The sequence below is a fragment of the Artibeus jamaicensis genome, unplaced genomic scaffold (genome assembly GCF_021234435.1).
Source record: "Artibeus jamaicensis isolate MK-2021 breed Jamaican fruit bat unplaced genomic scaffold, CSHL_Jam_final contig_3214, whole genome shotgun sequence".
NCBI lineage: Eukaryota > Metazoa > Chordata > Mammalia > Chiroptera > Phyllostomidae > Artibeus > Artibeus jamaicensis.
The window spans coordinates 1,265,833-1,290,285 of NW_026521760.1; the positions used below are offsets into that span (position 1 = coordinate 1,265,833).

Below are 24,453 nucleotides of genomic sequence, written 5' to 3' on the forward strand. Positions count from 1 at the left end.
CTTCTCATGGTTGTAATCAGTATTTGCAAGTTTTACACACTGGCTCTGATGAATACCTGAATGTAACTGTTAGAGGAGGTCCAGGAAATACCTTCCTGAAAAGCATATTATTTTTTGAACTGAATGTCATTTATATAAAAAAGTAATTTTAATACCCGTATAATACAGCATTCCTTCCCTTCTTTTGTGCTGCTGCCTCACAGATACTGAACACAGTGTGTAGCTCACATAAGGATTTTCCCAGACTTGCCCGCCTTACTTTTTTATTCTACCTCAACCTTTGCTGCTTAGGATCAGTCAGTATCTTTTGATTTAAAAGTATAATTCAGTCTTCATCTCTTTCAGTCCTAGACATTTTGTGAACAAAGAGTGAGGACTAGGCTATGTTACATAGCTGTGTTAAGCATATGGACTCTTTTCTTCCAGGCATTGCGCCCAGACTGTGAAATGTGTTTGGCTTTTGGTTCTAACTATACTGGAACCTAAGTACCTAAAGGATGGAGTAACAAGAATAGTGTTGTAATAATTCACTCCAGCACCTCTTTTACTTATGCATCTCCTAACTCACAAATACAAGTTCCTTTTAAGGGGGTCTATACTTGGCCCAAGTAAATTTCTGAGTCTCTTGTTTATGTGCTGTGTTTTCTCTTTAACACAAATGTTACCGCTATGACACCAGTGGAAACAGTAACAGTGAAGCTCTTCCATCCTTTCACCATAAGTTCATAATTGCATATTACAAATTCAGAATAACTGTCCATTCGGCTCAAGATGTGAAAAATGTATTAAATGAGATCTCAGATATTAATTTTTAAAACAGTGTCCTTTTTCTTTGTTTATTGTGTTAGAAAGTAAAATGAAGAGCATATGAATGACTTTAGGCTGAACCGCAGAAAGAACTGAGGAAGGAAGGGAATTGAAAAATAGAGAAAAACTTCAAAAGCTCTTCAGTGCAGTAGAAGAAATGTTTAGTAGGACTTATGGAGTTAGTCTATAAAATAGAACACTGAAATAATGTGTCTAGTATTTTACAGCAAGGAAGAATTCAATTCAATATTTCATTTGTTTTCTAAGCACTAACTTTTATGTTTTTTTTTAATTCCCCTTCAAATTATCACTTACATCTTATTAATCTTGGTTATAACAAAGATAGATGTGGACAGTTTTAGCCAGCAGGCACTAATTGCATCTCTCCTAGAAAAAAAACTTTGCCATTCTATTTGTCACTCTTGTTCAGGTTTAAATGGTACTGGGATTTTTTCGTGTGTGTGTGTGTGTGTGTGTGTGTGTGTGTGTGTTTATATTAAGATTCTCCCATTCCCCCTTCTATGTGCTGCTGTAGCCAAGCCAGACAGCCTATTGAGAAGCAGCAAACCATCTAATGGATTTGAAGTTCTGAATTATACTTGAGTGTGTAGAGGCACTCGTGCTTAGCCAGAAACATTCATTTGAATTAAGCTATAAATGCTGTATTAAAAAGAGCCATACATTTAACGTAGGTTCATGAATAAATTTAAAAGAGGGCAATTGCACTCTAAACTTTTATTGCTGTAAAACCCAGTATTTTTGGTGTTCTCTGATCATTTGGGGTTTTATAGCGGGATTGAAGCTTTAAACCTTGAACTAGGGGGAGACAATGCCTGTGTTAAATCTTTTGCAGTAAAATTTCATTGCTGAATTGCTGATAGAACAGAAGCTCTATGGATTGGTGGGGTTCCCTCCCCCTCTTTTTTAATGCAAGAGATGTTTAAAACAGTCAAAAGGAAAACTCAATAAATAATTTTCTGTCATGGGGCCAGATCTCCTAGTTCATGCCCTTTGATTATTTTCTTTAGTTGATATCTTGTCTTCTCTGGAATAATCTATTAATATTTTATGGCAGGAGAAACAGCCCTCCATAGAGCATGCATAAATAACCAAGTGGAGAAATTGATTCTTCTTCTCTCTTTGCCAGGAATAGACATCAATGTTAAAGGTAAGTTTTAAATCTTTGTGCTCTAATCCAATATCTTAATATTTGTGATATTAAATAGCTAAATGTCAACATTAAGAAAAATCACTTAACTATTTTCTTAACGTATCTTAACATATCTATTTTCTTAACAAGTATTACTAATAGCAAAACCAAGAAATTCATAATAAATTGATTTATAGCTAATAGTGCAGAAACATTTTTTGGTGTCCATATTTTTATTAGATTTCGACATCAATATCTTAAAATTGTTTTAATATATTTTAATTTATTTTTCTTAAAATTATAAGTATGATTGTACTCTATGTATTTTTATCAGAGCATTCTATTTGTATATGAAGCATCTAGCAGATCACATTGATAAGGGAAGTAGAATATCATTACTTTACTACCAAAAGTCCTACTTTTGCTGTTTTAAAACTTGATTTTTAATTTAGACAATGCTGGCTGGACGCCTTTGCATGAAGCCTGTAACTATGGCAACACAGTGTGTGTCCAGGAAATTTTGCAACGTTGTCCAGAGGTAGATCTGCTCACTCAAGTGGACGGGGTGACTCCTTTGCATGATGCACTGTCAAACGGACATGTAGAAATTGGCAAGCTGCTACTCCAGCATGGGGGTGAGTGCATTTATGCTAAACTGGTTTTGATAAATTATCCAGTTTTTTGATGAATCCTTCAGAAGTAGATAGCATTTTATATATTTAAGATCTGTAAGGAAAGATGCCTTTATTTTATATTAGTGAAAAAGTAAAGATAAAAAGTCTCCCAGAATATAAGCACCTTTTATTTAGAAGGAATTAAAAGCCTTTTTATAATATGTATTTATTGTGTTATTAAGCCTGTTTAGTTTTGTGTATGAGAATGTATTTTGAATTGAGTATGTTGGTTTTAAATTAACACTTTTACTTAAAGTGTGTAATGTCTTTGTGAAATAGCCATTTCTGAAAGCTTATTAATAAGTGGATATAAATGTTCAATTGTAATTACTTAGATTTTTCATTCTTGTTTCATTTCCTATATATAACTGCCAACTGGATTAACCTTTTTTATGAATCATTTCTTTCAGACTATTAAAAGGTATCCTAGAGTATCTTCATTCACATTTTGCAGTCAATTAAGTTAAAGTAGGAGGATTTTCAAATGGTGATAACTGTTGTGCATGGGTTTTATGATGGAGGCAACTTGAGCTTAATATTTACCTTCTGCTTTTTCTGCTGATTTTTAATCTCTGGTTTCATGATCCCTCCCCCTCAGTGACATTGTTCTTATATGTGAACTTAATAATATAGATTTCCCATCAAAATATTCAAAACGGATTTTTGTTTTAAAAGAAAAACAAAGGAAAACTGATGACTAATTTACGGTTGTAGAAGGTTTATACAATTTCCTGTTTTTGGACCAATTTTATCTTGAAATTTAAAATTATTTCCCCCCATAATTAGTTATTTGATTCTGCATGAAAATAAAAAGCATATTTCTTTTAGATGTCTTTTTACTGTCTCTCGCTCTCTTTCTCTCTCTGTCTGTCTCTCTTTTTCAGAAAGGCTGTATAGCATGATAGCTTAAAATGTTTGCTTATTTATTGTCTTCTCCTGCCCCCTAAAGGCCTTAGAATGTCTCTTTTACTGAGAACATTTCATAATCCGTATGTATTTCAGTTCTCCATTCTTTAGTATTATATGTTTACTGAACAATGTTCTTGTTTCCTAAGTGTTTTACTTTTCTATAACCATGTATCTGACATCCCAAACCAATATTTGGCCTCACTTCAAATGTTCTCAGTGATATAACAGCCATTCTATTAAGTACAACTCTTCAGAAGAGAATAGCACCATACCAACCAGTGTGAATTCTTCTAGGGTCCTTGGTTAGGATGAGTCCCTTATCCTAAGAGGAAATCTAGTTGTCCTTGCATTTATCAGTCCTTTGGCAATTAGACTTTTCTTTGCCTTTGCCATTCTTGGTTTGGCTCTCTCAGATGGTTTGATACCATAATTTAGTCATTCAGTCTTAAGAACACTAATTTTAAAAGTTTATTTGTGTTTCCAAAACCTTTGTTTTGGTATCTCATGTCTGTAATTTTGTTGTAATTATTTTTAACAGGAGTAACTTGTAGCACTTTCATTGTTTAATATTGACATAATGAAAAGAAGCCTAATATTGATTTAGAATTCTTTTTCACAAATTACACGTAAATCATATATCATCATAGTATATCTTTAATAAATTAAATATATTTTTTTATCTAGACCACAACTTATGTCTGGTCAGATTCATCATTAAGAGTTTTAGCAGGTTAAACTGTTCTGTCTCTGTGACATTATGTTCTATGTTAAATGGTAGGACATTCTGATTGTACCAGTACTAAAATCTTTATAACAGTTTTATAGCAAAGTGCATAAATAATTATAGGACTTGACTGACAGATATACAGATATTTCCATACTTTGCTATGTGACCAAATAATGAATTACTGTTGTTTTTGCTCCTCCTTCATCATCCTTTACTACATAGAGGATAGTTTCTAAGTAGATGGTTAAATAGGTTTATGTAGGGTAAATGAATGAAATCTGAGTTTGACACAGCATAGTTAACATTGTATTTTTTATAAGCCAGTTACCTGTATTACAAATTGAACATGAACAAGGGTAAATGAAAAATACGTCCTGTGTCTGTGCGAGGTTGTGTAGTCCTTGCACGGCTCCAGTCCCCTGTCACCAGTGGAGGGGGTGCTGCTTTCCCCCTGGTGATGTTATGAGATACCTATAAGACTTACTCAGAATTTAAGATGAAAATATGGATTAGTTTCTCCTGGGAACATTGAAATTCTTATTTGAGGATGGTAATTTATGAAATTTCATAAAAGATTTTTTCCATTAGAATTTATATATTACTTAGGCAACTCTCATTAGGTGGTTGACTAGAATTTTGGTTTTTCTAAATGTACCGTTATTAGGCACTCAGTGTGCATAGCCAGTTAATTATATGAACATGAGTAAGTACAAAATATGATTGCAAACAGAGCTCTGGATGCTTTAAATAAAAGGAAAGAGAAAACAGCTGTGAAGCTGCCAAAATAAAAATGTTTTAATATTTTGCATTCTATTTTTCACAGGCCCAGTGCTTTTGCAGCAGAGGAACTCTAAGGGGGAGTTGCCCTTGGATTACATTTTATCATCTCAAATTAAGGAAGAACTGTTCGCAATCACAAAAATGGAAGATACAGTGGAGAACTTTCATGCACAAACAGAGAAACATTTTTACCACCAGCAACTTGAATTCAGCTCATTTTTACTCAGTAGGATGTTGCTAAATTTTTGTTCAATTTTTGATTTATCTTCAGAGTTCCTTTTAGCTTTCAAAGGGTTAACTCATCTAAATGAACTGCTTATGGCTTGTAAGAATTACAAGGAAACTACCAGTGCACATACTGACTGGTTATTGGATCTTTATGCTAGAAATATAAAAACTTTACTGAAGCTCCCAAGTATTCTTAAGGAGCTGCCTGAGAATTTAAAAGTGTGTCCCGGGGTACACACTGAGGCCTTACTGGTGACGCTGGAAATGATGTGTCGGTCAGCCACAGAGTTTTCATGATGATGCCAAAAAATGAGTCAACTTTTGAAACCTGTTCAGTTTGCTTTGTCATTTATATGGACTTCTTAGCTCGTTACCAAATGTTGATTTGATTTGATTTGATTTGATTTAGTGACAGAATTTGCAGCCTTGCTGAATTTCAACAGCACTTAAACAACTTCTTGAAACTTTAGGTTTTTCTGTCTTTTTCCAGTATAGAATTTGACTCAAAAGTAAAAATATAGTTTTGCTTGAAATATACCGCTTTCTTTAATGTTTATGATTATTTTGTGCCCCAAAGTGATATTATTTATCTATTTATATTGTATATGTAAAAATTAATTTAAATATTTTTGTAATGTTCTCTATTCTAGATGCTCCAGGTCTTAGAATCATGGTGAGAATATTCATGCAAATGTGCACCTGTAAACATGTAGCTTCCTATTTCTTCTCTGTAGTCTTCTTGTACTAAAATACCCATTTTAGTTTTACGTGTTTCTAAAATAAACATTTCTTAAATTTACAGTATTCTTTTTCTGATTTTTAAATGCAGTGAATGTGCAAAGTTTAACCATATGATCCCTTGATCTATTTTATTATAGCAATTTATGTACAAAGGTTGTTTCTACTTAGCAATCAATATTCTGTGAGTGAAAACATTTTGCATAAGTTTTATTAAATATTAAGGTTATAAATGGCAACTAAATAATAGATTTCAGATTATCTAAAATCCTAATGCACACTATGAATTTACAGAGTAGTAATGTTTTAGTTCACAGTTTTTTTCTGAATAGCAATTTATAGTAAAACGAAAAGAAAGGATGTGGATAACAGCCCCTTTTGAAACGAGTTGCTTCACTAGTGGGAATAAATTATGTTGTGATGCAGCTGGAAAAAAAAACATTAAAACTTTCATTTAGCTTTTTTTTCAATGTTTTTTTTTCAATTAACCAAGGTAAGCAATGTGTAAGAATCTTTTTTTTTAATGTTTATTTATTAATCTTTAGAGGGGAAGGGAAGGAGAGAGGGAGAAAAACATCAGTGTATGGTTGCCTTCTTATGAGTCCCCTGCTGGGAACTGACCTGCAGCCCAGGCATGTGCCTTGACTGGGAATCAAACCGCGATCGTGTGGTTCGCAGGCCCGCGCTCAATCCACTGAGCTACACCAGCGAGGGCTCATCTAGCTTTTACACAACTAAAGTGATGATCTCCAAGCAATCAGTCTGCTAAAGAAGCATACTTTAGTTTTACCTTATCAGTAGATCTTTTAACAGATAGAAATACAAATATTTGTATTTGTAACAAGATACAAATGCTGAGTGTTTTGTTACTGTGTTTATAATCTAAAATGAAAACTCCTATATTAGTTTATCAGCTCTGATTAAAAATCAGTTCTTTCCTATAATTTTAAATCAGTAATTTTTTACATACTGTAAGAAATATTGTTTCTAGTTAGCTTCAGATGTGACATCATACAAATTCTTTTTAATCTTTACTTAATCTGTCAAAGCCCCAAAGAAAATGTGATGACAGGACACTATCTAAGGAACACTAAAATGCCCATAGATTCCCCAGATGATGAGTAAGAACATTCTTATTCCAAAGAGTAAGACAGACATAGTTTAATATCCTTGTCTAATTTCTTACTAACTAAATTGCAAGGCAAGTTCCTTTCTGAGCTTCGTTTCATTTTTTTGTTTGTTCAGTTGTTTACAGTTTAAACACCATTACTCTATACATAATTGCAAATTAATATAAAGCATCTGGGTTTCAACCCCTTCTTATTTAATAGGATTCAGCACAGAAATATTCATATAGCATTTGAAACAACAAACAAAAGCAGAGGTGTATGGTGCATGCACTCAGCCTCTTGCATATACTTTTGTCTCCTCATGCCCCCTCTGGAATACGTACATGATACATAGGAAAGCACAGGTTAGACTGTGACCATGGGGGGGTCCCTGAGCTTTGGTGTCTTTACCTATTAAATGGAAATAGTACCAGGTATCTTTGATGTGATAGAATTAAGTTAGTCTATCACCTTTCATAGCACTAGTAAATGTTACTTCCTTTCTTGTTCTTACTTCCTCTTTAGAGTTGTAATGAATCATTTAAGTAAAAAGTTATGGGTTTGCACTGCTAAGAAACAGTTTTTGAAAACTAAATGTTCCTAAGAAATATTCATTTAGTTTCAATTAGTATATTTTATATTTGCATTTCTTAACTGCTAGCTTCTACAAGCCGTGATGACATAAAGTATTAAACACTTAAATGTCATTGAGGACTCTGTCTTTGAGAAGGTATTGCAGTTTTGCACTTCTGCAAAAGCACAACTTGGCAAACATTAAGTTAACTATGCTCTGTGGCCTTGTTAGCAATACCAATAAATGTAAATGAACCTAAACCTGCAATGAGAACATTTATTTCCAGTATAATTTCTTTTATTTTAGAAAACATAATTGCCTCAAGTCTATCTTTGAGATGGAGGAAGTAGAAATTTTATTAAATAAAATAAAATTTATAGACTTTGAATCCTGGCTTTTTAGTTGTAGATGTCTCAGAGTTACAGTAGCTGAAGACAAGGCTGAGTAATGCTGTTCTTCACTGCAGTCTCCCAGAATTCATATCATAGTCAATGGAATTGACTATGTGTTTTACCTGTTTGTTTGTTTATTTTTTCATTTAAAAGACTATAACAGCCTTTATTACAATATAAAGAAAGCCTGGAAGGTTTATTTTAAATAAATTTTATTGATTATGCTATTACAGTTGTCCCAATTTTTTCCCCTTTGCTCCCCTCCACCCAGTACCCCCCATTCCCTCTGGCAGTCAGTCCTCCCCTTAGCTTATGTCTGTGGGTCATGCATGTGCATCCTTCGGCTTCTCCATTTCCTATACTGTTCTTAATATCCCCTTGTCTACTCTGTACCTGTCAGTTTGTGCTTCTTAATTCATGCATCTTTTCCCCCATTCTTCCCCTTATCCCTCCCAACTGATAAGCCTCCAAATGATCTCCATACTCATGATTCTGTTTCTGTTGTTTGTTTGCTTAGTTTGTTATTTGGATTCAGTCTTAGATAGTTGTGAATTTATTGCCATTTTGATGTTCATTGTTTTGATCTTCTTTTTCTTAAATCACTTTAACATTTCTTGTAACAATGGCTTGGTGATGATGAAGTCCTTTAGCTTTACCTTCTGTGGAAAGCACTTTATCTATCTGACCTTGGGTTCTAAGGGATAGCTTTGCTGAATAGAGTAAAAACTACATTGTAGGTCCTTGCTTTTCATTGAATACTTTGAATGCTAGTATGTTCTAGCCTGAGAAGTTTCTTTTGAGAAATCAGCTGACAGTCTTATGGGAACTTCTCTGCTTTTTTCTTCTTGCTTTTAAGATTCTCTCTTTGTCTTCAACTTTTGGCATTGTAATTATGATGTGTCTTGGTGTGGTCCTCTTCAGATCCAACTTGTTTGGGACTCTGTGATTCTTGGACCTGTATGTATATTTCCCTCACCAACCTAGGGAAGTTTGCTTTCATTGTTTTATCAAATACGTTTTTTTCCATTTTTTAAAATATATTTTATTAATTATGCCATTACAGTTCTATTTCCCCCTTCATTCCCCTCCACCCTGCACACCCCTCCCCACCATTCCCCCCTTTAGTTTATGACCACGTGTCTCAAGTTCTTTAGGTTCTATATTTCCCATGCTATTCTTGCCCTCCCCCCATCTATTTTCTACCTACCATCTATGCTACTTATTTTCTATACCTTCTCCCCCCTTCTCCTTCTCCCACTCCCCTGTTGCTAACCCTCCATGTGATCTTCATTTCTATGGTTCTACTCCTGATCTAGCTGTCCTCTTAATTTGCTTTTGTTTTAGGTGTGGTTGTTAATAACTGTGTTTGCTGTCCTTTCACTGTTCATATTTTTTATCTTCTTTTTCTTAGATAAGTCCCTTTAACATTTCATATAATAAGGGCTTGGTGATGATGAACTTCTTGAATTTGATTTTATCTGAGAAGCACTTTGTCTGCCCTTCATTCTAAATGAAAGCTTTGCTGGATAGATCAATCTTGGATGTAGGTCTTTGGATTTCATGACTTGGAATACTTCTTTCCAGCCCCTTCTTGCCTGTAAGGTCTCTTTTGAGAAATCCACTGACAGTCTGATGGGAACTCCTTTGTAGGTGACTGTCCCTTAGCTCTTGCTGCTTCTAGGATTCTCTCCTTCATTTTAATCTTGGCTAATGTAATGATGATGTGCCTTGGTGTGTTCCTTCTTGGGTCCAGCTTCTTTGGGACTCTCTGAGCTTCCTGGATTTCCTGGAAGTCTATTGCCTTTGCCAGATTGGGGAAGTTTTTCTTTATTGTTTGTTCAAATAAGTTTTCCACTTGTGGCTGTTCCTCTTCCCCTTCTGGTACCTCTATAATTCGGATGTTGGAATGTTTAAAGATGTTCCTAAGCCTCTCCTCATTTTTTTAAATTCTTGTTTTTTCATCCTTTTCTGTTTGGTCATTTTTTTCCTCCTTCTGGTCCACTCCATTGATTTGAGTCCCAGTTTCCTTTTCATTACTATTGGTTTCCTGTGCATTTCCCTTAATTTCAATTAGTTTAGCCTTCATATGTTCCTCTAATTTGTGACTAAAATCAACCAGTTCTGTGAGCATCCTGATTACCAGTGTTTTGAACTGTGCATCTGAAAGTTTGGCTATTTTTTTGTCGCTAAGATTTATCGGCTCTGTGGCTTCCTTATGTTCGAACCTGTTAAGTATGAGCAGCGGAGCCTTAGTTTTTCACCAGGGCGGGGCCACCCAGGTCGCTGGTTTGTGACGCTATGTGTGGGGGCGGGGTCAAAGAGGGACGTTGGCTATTCCCTCTGCCACTTCCTGCTGCTGGGGCCTGCACAGTCCGTCTCACTGCTCGCTCCTTCACCAGTTTATCTGCGCAAGAATGTGTGACCGCAGTCAGCCCTCAGTGCGTCCACTGCCTTGCACCCTCAATGGTTTCTCCCGCTTTGCCACACCTGGGATTCGCCTAAGGCTGCCGGCGCGCCCGAGTCGGTCCCGTGGATCTTTCCTGCCCTACCCTGCTCTGCTGCTGGCTCTGCCCCTCTTACCGGTTTGGTTGAAGGGTTCGTTGTTGTCAGACTTCCGTGTAGTTCAATTTTCTGTGGTTTGGCTGCGTTTTTGTTGCTAAATCTTTGTTGTTTTTAAACTTGATTGTGGAGAAGGAGCACAGTGCCTCCACCTATGCCTCCATCTTGGCGGAAGACTTATCAAATAAGTTTTAAATTTCTTGCTCTTTCTCTTCTTCCAGCACCCTTATGATTCTAATGTTGATATAGTTGAAGTTGTCCCTGAGGCTCCTTACCCTATCCTCATTTTTTTGGATTTGTTTTTCTTCTTCTTGTTCTGATTTTTGTCTTCCATATGTTCTAAATCATTGACTCGATTCTCAGCTTCATCCACTCCACTGTTGGTTTCCTATAAGTTTTGTTTATTTCACTTAGTGTAACCTTCATTTCTGCCTGGGTCTTTGTTATGCTCTTGAAGTTTCCAATGAGTCCTAATAACCAGTGTTTTGGACTCAGCCTCTAATACATTGTTTATCTCCATTTTGTTTAGTTCTTTTTCTGGAGTTTTGTTCTGTTCTTTCATTTGGGCCATATTTCTTTGTCTCCTCATTTTGGCAGCCTCCCTGTGTTTGTTTCTATTTATTAGATAGAGCTACTTTGACTCTCTGTTTTAGTAGCATGGCCTATTGTAGAAAAGTGGTAAGTTGCACTGGTAAGTTGCATGGGATAAGAACCTTAGGTAATCACCAGGGTAGGGCAATCTGTGTTAACCAGGTTTATGGAGTCTCAGGGTATTGCACCTCTGTCACTGTTTGCAGGGTGGGCACTCAGAAAAGAGACAGTGGCCACCGCCTGGCCTCTGTAGTTTTGACCAGGAGTAAGCTGTCTCCCAGCACTTGTCCTCATGCCAGACACTTCACTTGCTCCCTTTATGTCACTGGTGACCTTCCAGCTACCACCCTGGTGCTGGAGCCCAGAGGGACTGAGTCTGCATAAGTCCTAAAGACCATTGCAGACCCTTTTAGAGGAGATGCCTGAGAATCCCACAGTTTCTTCTGGTACCCCAACCCCCAATTTTTTATAGCCAGAAGTTATGGGGATTTATCTTCTTAGCACTGGAACCCTGGCCTGAATAGGCTGGTGCGGGGCTGGGATCCCTTGTTTTTGAGGTATCTTTCCCGATTTGTATCCACCAGACATGGGTGTGGAAGTGCTCATTCTGCATCTCCGCCCCTCCTATCCATGTGAATGAATGTGACTTAATTCCTTGGTTGTCAGACTTCCATACTACTTGATTTTCTGACAGTTATAGGTAATAGTAGTTTTGTAGTTTAGTTGTAATTTTTACTGTGGTTGTGCGAGGAGGCAAGCTGTTTACGTATGCCCCCATCTCGACAACAAGTTCTGGAAGGACTTCTAAGCTGTTGAGATTAACTTTTCATTATGCATAATCCCCACAAATATTTGGAATATAAATGATTTAAAATGTTAACTGGAAACTCTCTAGCAAGGGTCTCCATAAAGTTAGAGTTCTTTAGCTTTTTAGTTCTTAATTCTATATGCAAAATAAAATAGTTGAAGTATGTACATATTCTGTCACTAACTCCAAGATGACCAGGAAAACTAATTACTAATTCTTGTATAAATCAAATGTGAAATTAATCAGTGTTTTGAATTTATCTTTTCCTAAGTAGCTATTATGTAGCAGGTTGTATGCCTGATGGGCTAACCACAATAAAAAAGGAAAAGCTTACAGTCCAGAAAGATAAACTGACCTTAAATATTCTTAGTTTTATTATCTTCTGTATAGGCTCTTGAAAAAATTAATTTCAGCTTTGTGCATTTCTAAACTTACATTAAGGATGCTCTTTCAGTTTTGGGATGTGAATATTACACGGCCTTTAAACCAAAGGGTTGCCGGTTCAATTCCCAGTCAGGGTGCACACCTGGGCTATGGGTCAGGTCACGTCTCCAGTAGGGAGCATGCAAGAGGCAACCACACATTGATGTTTCTCTCCCTCTTTCTCTGTCCCTTCCCTTCTGTCTAAAATAAATAAAAAATCTTTAAAATAAAAAAAAGGAAAAAAGTGAATATCACAAAGGTCTTATAATTTAATCCCTCAATCAGTATGATTTCAACAATTTTGTTTCAGACTGACTGGACTGTGGGGTATGCTTTTGCATCCTTAGTGAACTAGAACTCATTCCTAGGTAAACACAAATGCATTAACGCTAGTATAGTTTCTATAAACACGAGAAAGTGTTTGCCATTTTTGTTTATGCAGTTACAGAGATTTAAATGAATACTTCCATGTGAAAAAATTATTGGTCGAATGTACAGTCCATATGACTTCACACACCTTTCTAGCTAAGTGATGAACTTGATGAGAGCCTGTCACTGTTGCTCCTTAATCACTAGCAAGGGGTCATCATTGAGTGACATGAGGCACTCTTTCCCTCAGGCATTTATCACGGAGCTTCCACACCTGGCATACCTCTTTTTGACATGGAGTTTGCAGAATTGAGAATGATAATTGTTTTTATAGCATGTGGATTGAGTCAGTGATGGCATTATTGAAATTAGGCTGTCCCTATTGATATCAAAACTAGAAAAATGTAATACTTAAATATTTCTTGTAAATTATCAAAAAATTCGCCTTACATGTTAAAATAAATTATGGGAGAATATACTTCGATGGTTATTTGCTCTCATATAGAATTAGAGATTGTTTGACTATTAATTAGGAAAGGTTTCAATATTGTTTTATTTGGTTCCAGGTATACATTTTTCAAGGTACTACAAATCCTACTGAAACAAGACCTTTTTAGAGGAAACAAATGTAAGATATTTTTATATCATTGATTGTTAGATTTTTTAAAAAAAGAGTTTTCCCTCTTAAGTAAACAGTAACATTGAAGAACATTAAAAATATATTTAATTGTGTTTCCCAGTTTATGAAAGCACCAAGCAACATCTTTGTTTCTTGAGAGAATATGAATTCTTAAGGGGGAAATACTCTTATTAAGTTATTTGAAAAAGAAACTTCGTAATAATGTTCCCCAATCACAAATTCAAATGATTAGCTTTTTATTACAGAAGAATCTTTTCTGGGTTTATACTTTTGTATTATAAGTGAAGTTATATTTTATATATTTAATATATAAATATTTTTCAATATTTTGAATATTTGAACTCAGAACTGCAGGTCTTTTTCTTAGTATATGTATATAGTTTGGGTTAGAAGTACACTTGTATACCTTTATTTCTTTTTATTTTTTTATTTTAAACAAATTTATTGAGATGGCATTGGTTAGTAAAATTACATACATTTTAGGTATACAATCCTACAATACACCATTTATATATTGGAACAGTGTTCACCACCCCAAGTCTAGTCTCCTTCCATCACCATTTATACCTCCTTTACCCCTCTTTACCCCCTTCTACCTCCCCAGCCCCTGCCCTCTTGTATTCACCGTACTCCTGTCTATGTCCATGAGCCTTCCTTTTTTATATTATCCCTTCACCCATCTCACCAAGCCCCACCCTCCTTCCCCGAGAGCTGTTCACTGTATCCATGAGTCTGTCTCCACTTTGTGAGTTTATTTTGTTAATTAGATTTATCTTTTTTTTTAGGTGAAAAATCTTAAAATATAATCCTTAGCATTACATACAAGTGACTGCTTTTATTTTTTTTGTAATGCTGCTATACCGTTTAATATATAGGGTCCAGCACAAATAATGCTCCTTTTTTATTACAAAATCATATAAGCATGTAATCTGTAACATAACTATATCACATTCAAGCACACCATTTGACATTTTAGGTGAAATGTTCAAATTAAAACTATAGATAATTATACCCATATTATTACCCTACCAACCATACTCAAGTGGGCATCACTGCTGCTGAACTGTCTATATATACAGACACACACTTATATTTTTATTTTTTATTTTCTTTAATTTTTTTATTGATTATGCTGTTACAGTTCTATTCCCCCTTTCATTCCCCTCCACCCTACCCCCCCATCCCCTCCATTACCCCCCCTTTAGTTTATGACCATGTGTCTCAAGTCCTTTAGATTCTATATTTCCCATGCTATTCTTGCCCCCCCATCTATTTTCTATCTACTGTCTATGCTACTTATTTTCTGTACCTTCTCCCCCCTTCTCCTCCTCCCACTCCCCTCTTGCTAACCCTCCATGTGATCTTCATTTCTATGTTTCCACTCCTGATCTAGCTGTCCTTTTAGTTTGCTTTCGTTTCAGGTGTGGTTGTTAATAACTGTGAGTTTGTTGTCCTTTCACTGTTCATGTTTCTTTAACTTCTTTTTCTTAGATAAGTCCCTTTAACATTTCATATAATAAGGGCTTGGTGATGATGATCTTCTTGAATTTGATCTTATCTGAGAAGCACTTTATCTGTCCTTCCATTCTAAATGAAAGTTTTGCCGGATAGATCAATCTTGGTTGTAGGTCTTTGGATTTCATGACTTGGAATACCTCTTTCCAGCCCCTTCTTGCCTGTAAGGTCTCTTTTGAGAAATCCGCTGACAGTCTGATGGGGACTCCTTTGTAGGCGACTGTCCCCTTAGCTCTTGCTGCTTCTAGGATTCTCTCCTTCATTTTAATCTTGGCTAATGTAATTACGATGTGCCTTGGTGTGTTCCTTCTTGGGTCCAACTTCTTTGGGACTCTCTGAGCTTCCTGGATTTCCTGGAAGTCTATTTCCTTTGCCAGATTGGGGAAATTCTCCTTTATTATTTGTTCAAATAAGTTTTCCACTGGTGGCTGTGCCTTTCCCCCTTCTGGTACCCCTATAATTCGGATGTTGGAGCGTTTAAAGATGTCCTGGAGGTTCCTAAGACTCTCCTCATTTCTTTGAATTCTTGCTTCTTGACTCTTTTCTGTTTGGCCATTATTTGCTTTCTTCTGGTCCACTCCATTGATTTGAGTCCCAGTTTCCTTTTCATTGCTATTGGTTTCCTGTGCAAATCCATTCATTTCAATTAGTTTCACCTTCAGATATTTGTCTAATTTGTGGCTATGATCAACCAGTTCTATGGATCCTGAGGATCCTGATCACCAGTGTTTTAAACTGTGCGTCTGAGAGTTTTGCTATTTCTTCATCGCTTAGATTTATAGGCTCTGGGGCTTTGAGCTCTTCTTGAGCCATGTTTGGTCTGTTCGTGCCCTTTAAGTGTGAGGAACGGAGCCTTGGACTCCCAGGTCGCTGGGTTGTGACGCTGTATGTGGGGGCGTGGTCAGAGTGAGGAAATGGCGGCCCCCTCTGCTGTTTCTCTGCTGGGTGAGGAGCAGAGGCTTAGGTGGTTCACCTGGGCCGGGCCACTCTGAGTCGCTGGGTTATGACGCTGTATGTGGAGGTGGGGTCAGAGCAGGGAAATGGCGGCGCTCTCCCTGCCGCATGCCGTGGGGACCCGCTGGGTCCCGGTCCAATCGCCCTCTCCCTCGCTTGTCTATCCGGGCTCCAAGGCGTGACCACAGTCAACCCGCAGCCCTGCTCCCTTGCTGTTTCCCCCCCCCCCCCCCCCCGGTCGCTCACTAGGTCCAACCCTGCGCCTGGATTCTGCGTACTTGAGTTCGTCTGACCGAGTTTTCCTGTGCAATCCCACTCCACCAGCTGCTGGTTTTGCCCCTTACCGGTCAGGCTGAAGAATTTGTTGTTAACAGACTTCCGAAAAGTTCAATTTTCTGTGTTCTGGCTGTGTTTTCTGTTGCTAATATTTAGTTGTCTCTAAACTTGGTTGTGTGAGAAGGCAGGGATATCCACCTATGCCTCCATCTTGGCGGAAGTCTCTATATTTTTATTTTAAAACCAGATATAGTGAACTCTTTTCTGGCTTTTTAAACCACCTGCTGAATTAAGACCAGATAATGTAATTAGAAAAGTAACCAGTGATCACTCACTATAAAAATAATATTCCTAATAAAAATATAGACCAAAAATATATAATAAAGTTTCTTATTTAAAAACACCCCTAAATAGCAGTCTCCAGTTAGGATTGAAAATTATTCGACATTTTTTTTTATTCTGACCTCCAAATCTTTATAGAATGTTCAATCCAGATTTGGTAAATCTAATTCCAGTCCTTTCAAAAGTATCTAAATTGGATCAAGTGAACTTTAATACACAATGGTGTTAAAAATTAATAGAGAATGGCTAACTCCTTTGGAACATATGACTTAGTTCTACCAAACAATGGGCTTTTTGAAAAAATGGAAACGTGCTCAGCACTCCCAGCAGTTAAATGCACTGCAATGTAAATCTGGAGTCGGCTTTGAATTTACACCTATTACACTATCATTTATCTTAATAGTAAATGAACTAAAATTTCCAATGATTCTCATTCTTCTGTCCTGAAATGAAATAGTCATGTTGAATGAAATCATTAATCTTAAAGTGGTGACAGATAAAAAAGAACTTAGCTTGTCGTCAGTACTTCTTGACTTAAAGGTTAGGTCAGCAATGGTTAATGTCATGACACTGATAAATTTTTCCAGTGGCCAAAATGGTTTGATTTATAATAGTTTTTTGTTTTTGTTTTATGATGTTTATATCTAGGATATCAGACTTCATCCTAAACATGTACTTTTTTATTTTGTGTTGTTTCTCTTTGGCAACATTGAGGTAAAATTATAGAGCAATAAGTAAAATTTGGTAAAATTAAAATATGCATTTAAAAGAGCTTTTCATAAAAACAAACAAAAAATGTACCAGTGAGAATTGGGCAAAGGGATGAGGGGGGAAATGGGAAGGAATCATTCTTTTTTAAAGGAATTAAGAAAGATTTTTTTAATATATTTTATTGATTATGCCATTACAGTTGTTCTATTCCCCCCTTCATTCCCCTCCACCCTGCACACCCCTCCCCCACTATTCCCCCCTTTAGTTTATGACCACGTGTTTCAAGTTCTTTAGATTCTCCATTTCCCCTACTATTCTTGCCCTCCCCCCTATCTATTTTCTACCTACCATCTATGCTATTTATTTTTCTGTACCTTCTCCCCCCTTCTCCATCTCTCACTCCCCTGTTGCTAACCATCCATGTGATCTTCATTTCTATGGTTCTACTCCTGATCTAGCTGTCCTCTTAGTTTGCTTTTGTTTTAGGCGTGGTTGTTAATAACTGTGTTTGCTGTCCTTTCACTGTTCATCTTTTTTATCTTCTTTTTCTTAGGTAAGTCCCTTTAACATTTCATATCATAAGGGCTTGGTGATGATGAACTCCTTGAATGTGGTCTTATCTGAGAAGCACTTTATCTGCCCTTCCATTCTAAATGAAAGTTTTGCTGGATAGAGCAATCTTGGATGTAGGTCTTTGGATTTCATGACTTGAAATACCTCTTTCCAGCCCCTTCTTGCCTGTAAGGTCTCTTTTGAGAAATCTGCTGACAGTCTGATGGGGACTCCTTTGTAGGTGACTGTCCCCTTAGCTCTTGCTGCACCTAGGATTCTCTCCTTCATTTTAATCTTGGCTAATGTAATGATGATGTGCCTTGGTGTGTTCCTTCTTGGGTCCAACTTCTTTGGGACTCTGAGCTTCTTGGATTTCCTGGAAGTCTATTTCCTTTGCCAGATTGGGGAAATTCTCCTTTATTATTTGTTCAAATAAGTTTTCCACTGGTGGCTGTGCCTTTCCCCCTTCTGGCACCCCTATAATTCGGATGTCGGAGCGTTTAAAGATGTCCTGGAGGTTCCTAAGACTCTCCTCATTTCTTTGAATTCTTGCTTCTTGACTCTTTTCTGTTTGGCCATTATTTGCTTTCTTCTGGTTCACTCCATTGATTTGAGTCCCAGTTTCCTATTCATTGCTATTGGTTTCCTGTGCAAATCCATTCATTTCAATTAGTTTCGCCTTCAGATATTTGTCTAATTTGTGGCTATAATCAACCAGTTCTATGAGGATCCTGATCACCAGTGTTTTAAACTGTGCGTCTGAGAGTTTTGCTATTTCTTCATCGCTTAGATTTATAGGCTCTGGGGCTTTGAGCTCTTCTTGAGCCATGTTTGGTCTGTTCGTGCCCTTTAAGTGTGAGGAACGGAGCCTTGGACTCCCAGGTCGCTGGGTTGTGACGCTGTATGTGGGGGCGTGGTCAGAGTGGGGAAATGGCGGCACCCTCTGCTGTTCCTCTGCTGTTTCTCTGCTGGGTGAGGAGCAGAGGCTTAGGTGGTTCACCTGGGCCGGGCCACTCTGAGTCGCTGGGTTATGACGCTGTATGTGGAGGTGGGGTCAGAGCAGGGAAATGGCGGCGCTCTCCCTGCCGCATTGCCGTGGGGACCCGCTGGGTCCCGGTCCAATCACCCTCTCCCTCGCTTGTCTATCCGGGCTCCAAGGCGCGACCACAGTCAATCCACAGCCCTGCTCCCTTGCTGTTTCCCCGCGGTTGCTCGCTTGGTCTCTCGTTCAGTCACTCACTAGGTCCAACCCTGCACCTGGATTCCGCGCGCCTGAGTCCCTCTGACTGAGTTTTCCTGTGCAATCGTGCTCCACCAGCTGCTGGTTTCGCCCCTTACTGGTCAGGCTGAAGAATTTGTTGTTAACAGACTTCCGAAAAGTTCAATTTTCTGTGTTCTGGCTGTGTTTTCTGTTGCTAATATTTAGTTGTCTCTAAACTTGGTTGTGTGAGAAGGCACGGCTTATCCACCTATGCCTCCATCTTGGTGGAAGTCTCTGCTCTAAGTTCTTCTTGAGCCATGTTTTGATCTGTTCATGCCTGTTATGTATGAGGAGTGGAGCCTTAGTTTTTCACTAGGGCGGGGCCACCCAGGTCGCTCGTTTGTGAGGCTATATGTGGGGGCGGAGTCAGAGGCCACCCAGGTCGCTGTTTTGTGACGCCTAGGTGGGGGCGGGGTCAGAGAGGGACAATGGCGGTCCCCTCTGCCGCTTCCTGCCACTGCGGCCTGCAAGGTCTGTCTCACCGCTCCCTTCTTCACTGGTTTATCTGCGCGCAAATGTGTGGCCGTGGTCAGCCTTCAGTGATTTCACTCCCCCACACCTTCAGTGGGTTCGCCTGCTTCTCCACACCTGGGGTCCGCCTACAGCTGCCGGCGCACCTGGGTCGCGCGCCCGGGTCAGTCTGGTGGATCGTTCCTGCCCAACCCCACTCTGCTGCTGGCTCTGCCCCTCTTACAGATTTGGCTGAAGGGTTCGTTGTTGTCAGACTTCCATGAAGTTCAATTTTCTGTGGTTTTGGCTGTGTTTTTGTTGCTAAAACTTTGTTGTTTTTAAACTTGGTTGTGGGAGGAGGCACAGTGCTTCCACCTGCACCTCCATCTTGGCGGAAGTCCTCAAGAGAGGAAGGATTTTTAGATGTTTATTAATTGAAAAGTTAGGTAACATATACAATTAGATATGAGGCATATGGACAAATCTCCTGATCTCAGGAATAAGCTGCTTTTTAAAAATGTTTTAACAATGTTTAGTATAACAAGGGTGAAGATAAATCTTCTGTGGAAAGATCTTTCAGGTACAAGTCAATAAAAAACAAAAAATAAGAAAACTACCAGTTTTAATGGTATCATCAGAAATAGGCTATTTTGACTAGTAATATTAAGTCTTTTCCTCAAGTTTAGGTAAAGCTAGATTTCCTATTTCTTATTTTCTCATGATTTCAGTTCTTTTACTATTTAAAAAATACTTTTAAGTTCATACTCAGCCATGTTGTTGGAGAAAATGGACTTTAAAAGATGTTGAAAGTTTTTTATAAAAAGTGGCTGAACTGGTTCCCTCATGAATGCGATTTTTATTGACTAATTTTAGGGTGTTCTTTTAACGGAAACTATTAAAATGTAATTAAAATTTTCTCTAAGTAAAATTACATAGGGAAAAGAATTGTAAGCAAATATATTACTAACAGTGGTTGTACTTGTCGAAGAATTTTGAATATTTTCTTTTCACTTCTCCAAGTTTCCTTATAATGAGATTTATATTTATTTTTAACACCAATAGCCAATTTATTTTTCAAAGCAATGCTCTGATGTAAGTACGAATCAGTTTTAAATTTTTCTAAAGTTGTTTTCTTTACACTGGATTTTTAAAATATGCCACTTTCCTTCAAGGTAGGATATAATTCAACAGTATCACAAATCTCAAACATACACTTATACTTTATGCCTCTCCCTTCACAGTGAACCTGGCTTATCTTGGTAGTGATATGCTTCTTTAGTCTTCATTGTGAGCCACTTCCAAGTCCTGCCTCACCATGATGGGTAGAGTCATTACTCCTTAGTAGGATTCTTTTTTTTCTTGTTGTTCAAGTATTGTTCCCTCCACCATTCTCCCCCACCCTCACCTTCTACCCCCTTTGGCTTTGTCCATGGCTCCTTCATACGTGTTCCTTGAAGACCCCAAATTACAAAAGATTGAACTTCTTCATACAGACACCTTGTGGAGTCATTATAACATGTCTTCAACATCAGCCTTTTCTGAGTTTAGAAGTACTCGTGGAACGCGAAAATTACTTGTGTTCTGGTGGGGTTTTTTTTCCAGATTGAACACCAAAAGTAGTGAGACCATAAGAGTAAATAATGGCTGCACTTATCAAAGTTTGAACCTTAAAGGATTTTGGAGGGAATTCACTACTGTGTTATTAAATTGAGAATTTTTTTCTTCTATCATCATAGATATGCAAAACATTGACTTTCTAACCTAGATCTTGTTATTTACCATGTTAATGCAGATACAGCCAGCCTTCCGGTGAGAGAAATTGGAGTCAGTGTCTTGCCACAGCCCTCCAGAACATGTTATTTTGCACTTCGTCTATGGAGGCTAGGAAAATTGCTTATTGTAAGGTGCTGTTTTAAGTAGTACAGTAGAAAACACAGTGTTTTAGCAATTGTTTTATATAAATGCATTGGATGCCTACCTCATAACTACAGTACACTGGAGGGTGTATCACATCGAGGTGTTTTGGGGGAGATTTTTCACCTGCCTGTCAGGGTTGTGTCACAGTCATGAGGGATCATGGGAAATCAGGTCAGGAACTAGATGTGTGTTCTTCCTGTTAGCATTGTAGTGCCCCAAGAATAGATGGTGTGTACCTGGTAGCCCACCCCACAAGAGTTCCTATGCCTAACTCTTGGTTATCAAGTGCTGAATGTTTTGTGGCACCCCCACCCAAAGGTAGTTTTTTTCTGTTATATCTGAAAATGCATTTTTTATCCTACAAGGTAATTTAAAAAGTAATTTTCAGCAACCTCAAATAAAATGGAACACCATTTATTGATCTATTCCAAACATTCATAGTATGTTGACTTTTCCAGGTGGGTTCCCATGCACTTCAAAGACCCTTCTATGGTTAGCTAGGTCGCTGTGTTCATGGAGTCTGAGTTGGTAGGAGTTCTAGGACAAAGGTAAGTGTTAGGTATGCCATTGTGTAAGGTTGGGTCAGAACTTGGGTTAGCTACCTCCCTTATAAAACAAACATCCTCTCTGTATAGAAGAAAATAGATATTTGCATTTTTATCATGGTTGACACCAATAAATTGTCTTCCATGGTTCCAGTATCATGTTACACGCAAATTTTGACTTGTAATTGTCAACCACTATTGTATAAAGGGAGAATGTTTTGTGCAAATGATATAGTTTGGTTATAAGGTTTATACTTCTCTGAGCAGCTTTATTAAAAGATTTTCTCTGAACTTGGGGCAAATATTGGCATTTCCTTTCCCTCACCTTTTTTCTGTGGTCCAGCTGCCTCTATAATTTCTCTTAACTATTATTATAGGTGTGTCTCCAATCAAGAGTGGTTGGGGCCAGGTGTGCACCTTTCTCTATGCAAGTAGCGTTTCCTCTAAACTTGTTACCATTTTGAACTCTGGCAAAATAAGATGCTTCATGTTGACTCATGATATCCTGAAGTGTCTTTGACCAGGAAGTGGAACTGAGCCTGTATTACCACCTCGCCTCACCAGCAGCAGCAGCAGCCACCCTACTCAGCCAGCCAGGTCTGAGGATCTCATCAGATGCCTTCCTCTTGAGAAAATAAGAGATGGTTTGCAGGTTTGCTCATCGACTCTCAGCTTGGTCACTCCTTTTCTTTTTGGGAGCATTCTGTTGCAATTCTGTTTTTCCTGCAACTGATAAAATTTTGGCACTGCCAATTTCATAACTATTTCTGTTCTCCTTAATTCAAACAAAGACTCCAGCTTAGAATGACACTATTAATTGACTAGAGCAGAATGGCAGTGCCATTGGTTGCCTTTTTAAAATTGAGTCTCAGAGTTTTTCAGTGACATTTGGAGACAAAATGATAACATAAGAAACCTAACTGTACAAAAAAACTGCATGTACATAGGACAGTTTTTTGTCAGTTTAGAATGTGAAGGAAGGAGGATCCTAATAAATTGAAACTTTTTTGAGATCAATTATATATTTGATTGTCTCATTTTGGGGGGGAGGGAATGATTTAACCCCAATTACCACTATACAAATGTAAAAGTGAAGTCATAGAAGGTTACATTATCTCCAGAAAAAGAATGTTTTGTGTTTTTTCTTTCAGTGAGTTATACGAGTCCTGGGAAAGAGAATTCTAATGGAAAAGAATGACACTATTGTAAGTATTCATTACATTATTTTTTTTGTGGTTTTAATTCATACTTGACTGAGCAGTTAGAAAAGACTGATTCTAGATACTATAATCAAATGAATAGGCATCTGCACACACATACAAATTCATACTTGACATTTAAAGTCCCAGAATTTAAATAAACATTAATCTAATAATACCTGAGGCTTTTGCAAGAAGTATAATGGTGACTGTTTTTATTTGTATTTCTGGAGCATCTACTGCCTTATATATTTTGGGGGTTTGTTTTAAGCTAAGTGAGTACGAAAGTCAAAGATAGACATCTAGTTACATTTAGCAAGTGTAGAAACTGAAGTTACAACCTCTGAGTGAGACTTGTTAATAAAAGAGTTGACTACATTTAGTATTAGGGACATTTGGATAATGAGATTAAAATGGGGAAAAAAATAGTTCCTAAGGTCCCCGGATAGGAGAGCTTACTACTGAAGTTTTCTTCACTTTGAAATACAGAGTAAAATTCTATAAAAGGTACTTTCAGAAACATGTCAATTACATTTTGGTTTAACTGTACTTTAGCTCCGGATTTTAATATATTATTATTCGGTTGATCATTGCCTGTGACAGGGCAAGTCACACAGTATGTACTTAATCAGTATACCACAAAACAAAGTCACTTAAAGAATCTAATGAGAATCTGAGAATCTAATTGAGAACCTCTCAATTCAGGTTCTCCCTGTGCATAGAACGGTTTGAAAATAATTTGGAATCCCTATAGAATCTATCAGTTTGAGTCTGTGGAACTGTATCAAAATGAACCAGAAGTACTAAGTTCTTTTTATAGAAGAAAAAAGTTCATTCCTTACAAATTGTCATAGTTTGGAATATGAATGACCTTCAAAGAATTTACTCACTAAAAGATACTGGGGGAAAGATATCTTCAAATATTTACATGGCAAATCTCTCAAAACTGAATAAAGCTAAACATAGGGGAAATAGTTAAAAATTCTATAAGACATGTCTCTTGTTTTTAGCCTGTGAATGTCGAAGTTTCTAAGAGCAATGAAGATCCCTCTGAATATCACTTTCATACCTCAAAACAGTTCTTCCTGGATGCTCACCCCTCTGAAGGTACTGAGTTTTTTTACAACAGTCTAGGATTCGGAGAAAGCCTTGTTTGTCCAAACCAAGCATCACTCCTCTCTCAGCCAGCCACCCACTGCCCCCGACCCCCCCAAAAAAAGAAAGAGTACTGATTATACTTAGAAAAGGTTTTT

At 37.5% G+C, this 24,453-nt stretch overlaps 1 protein-coding gene across 4 annotated transcripts in view; it reads left to right on the forward strand.

Annotated features, from left to right (window-relative positions):
• The window catches only part of SLF1 (SMC5-SMC6 complex localization factor 1), a 65,981-nt gene extending 59,907 nt beyond the window's left edge, over positions 1-6,074 (forward strand). For all 4 annotated transcript variants that reach the window (XM_037164127.2, XM_037164128.2, XM_037164129.2 and 1 more), the window contains 3 exons: positions 1,883-1,975; positions 2,410-2,592; positions 5,091-6,074. In XM_037164127.2, coding sequence (XP_037020022.2) covers positions 1,883-1,975; positions 2,410-2,592; positions 5,091-5,572 — 758 coding nt within the window. In that variant the 3' untranslated portion in view covers positions 5,573-6,074. The remainder of the gene's footprint in view (positions 1-1,882; positions 1,976-2,409; positions 2,593-5,090) is intronic.
• The last annotated feature ends 18,379 nt before the right edge of the window (positions 6,075-24,453 follow it).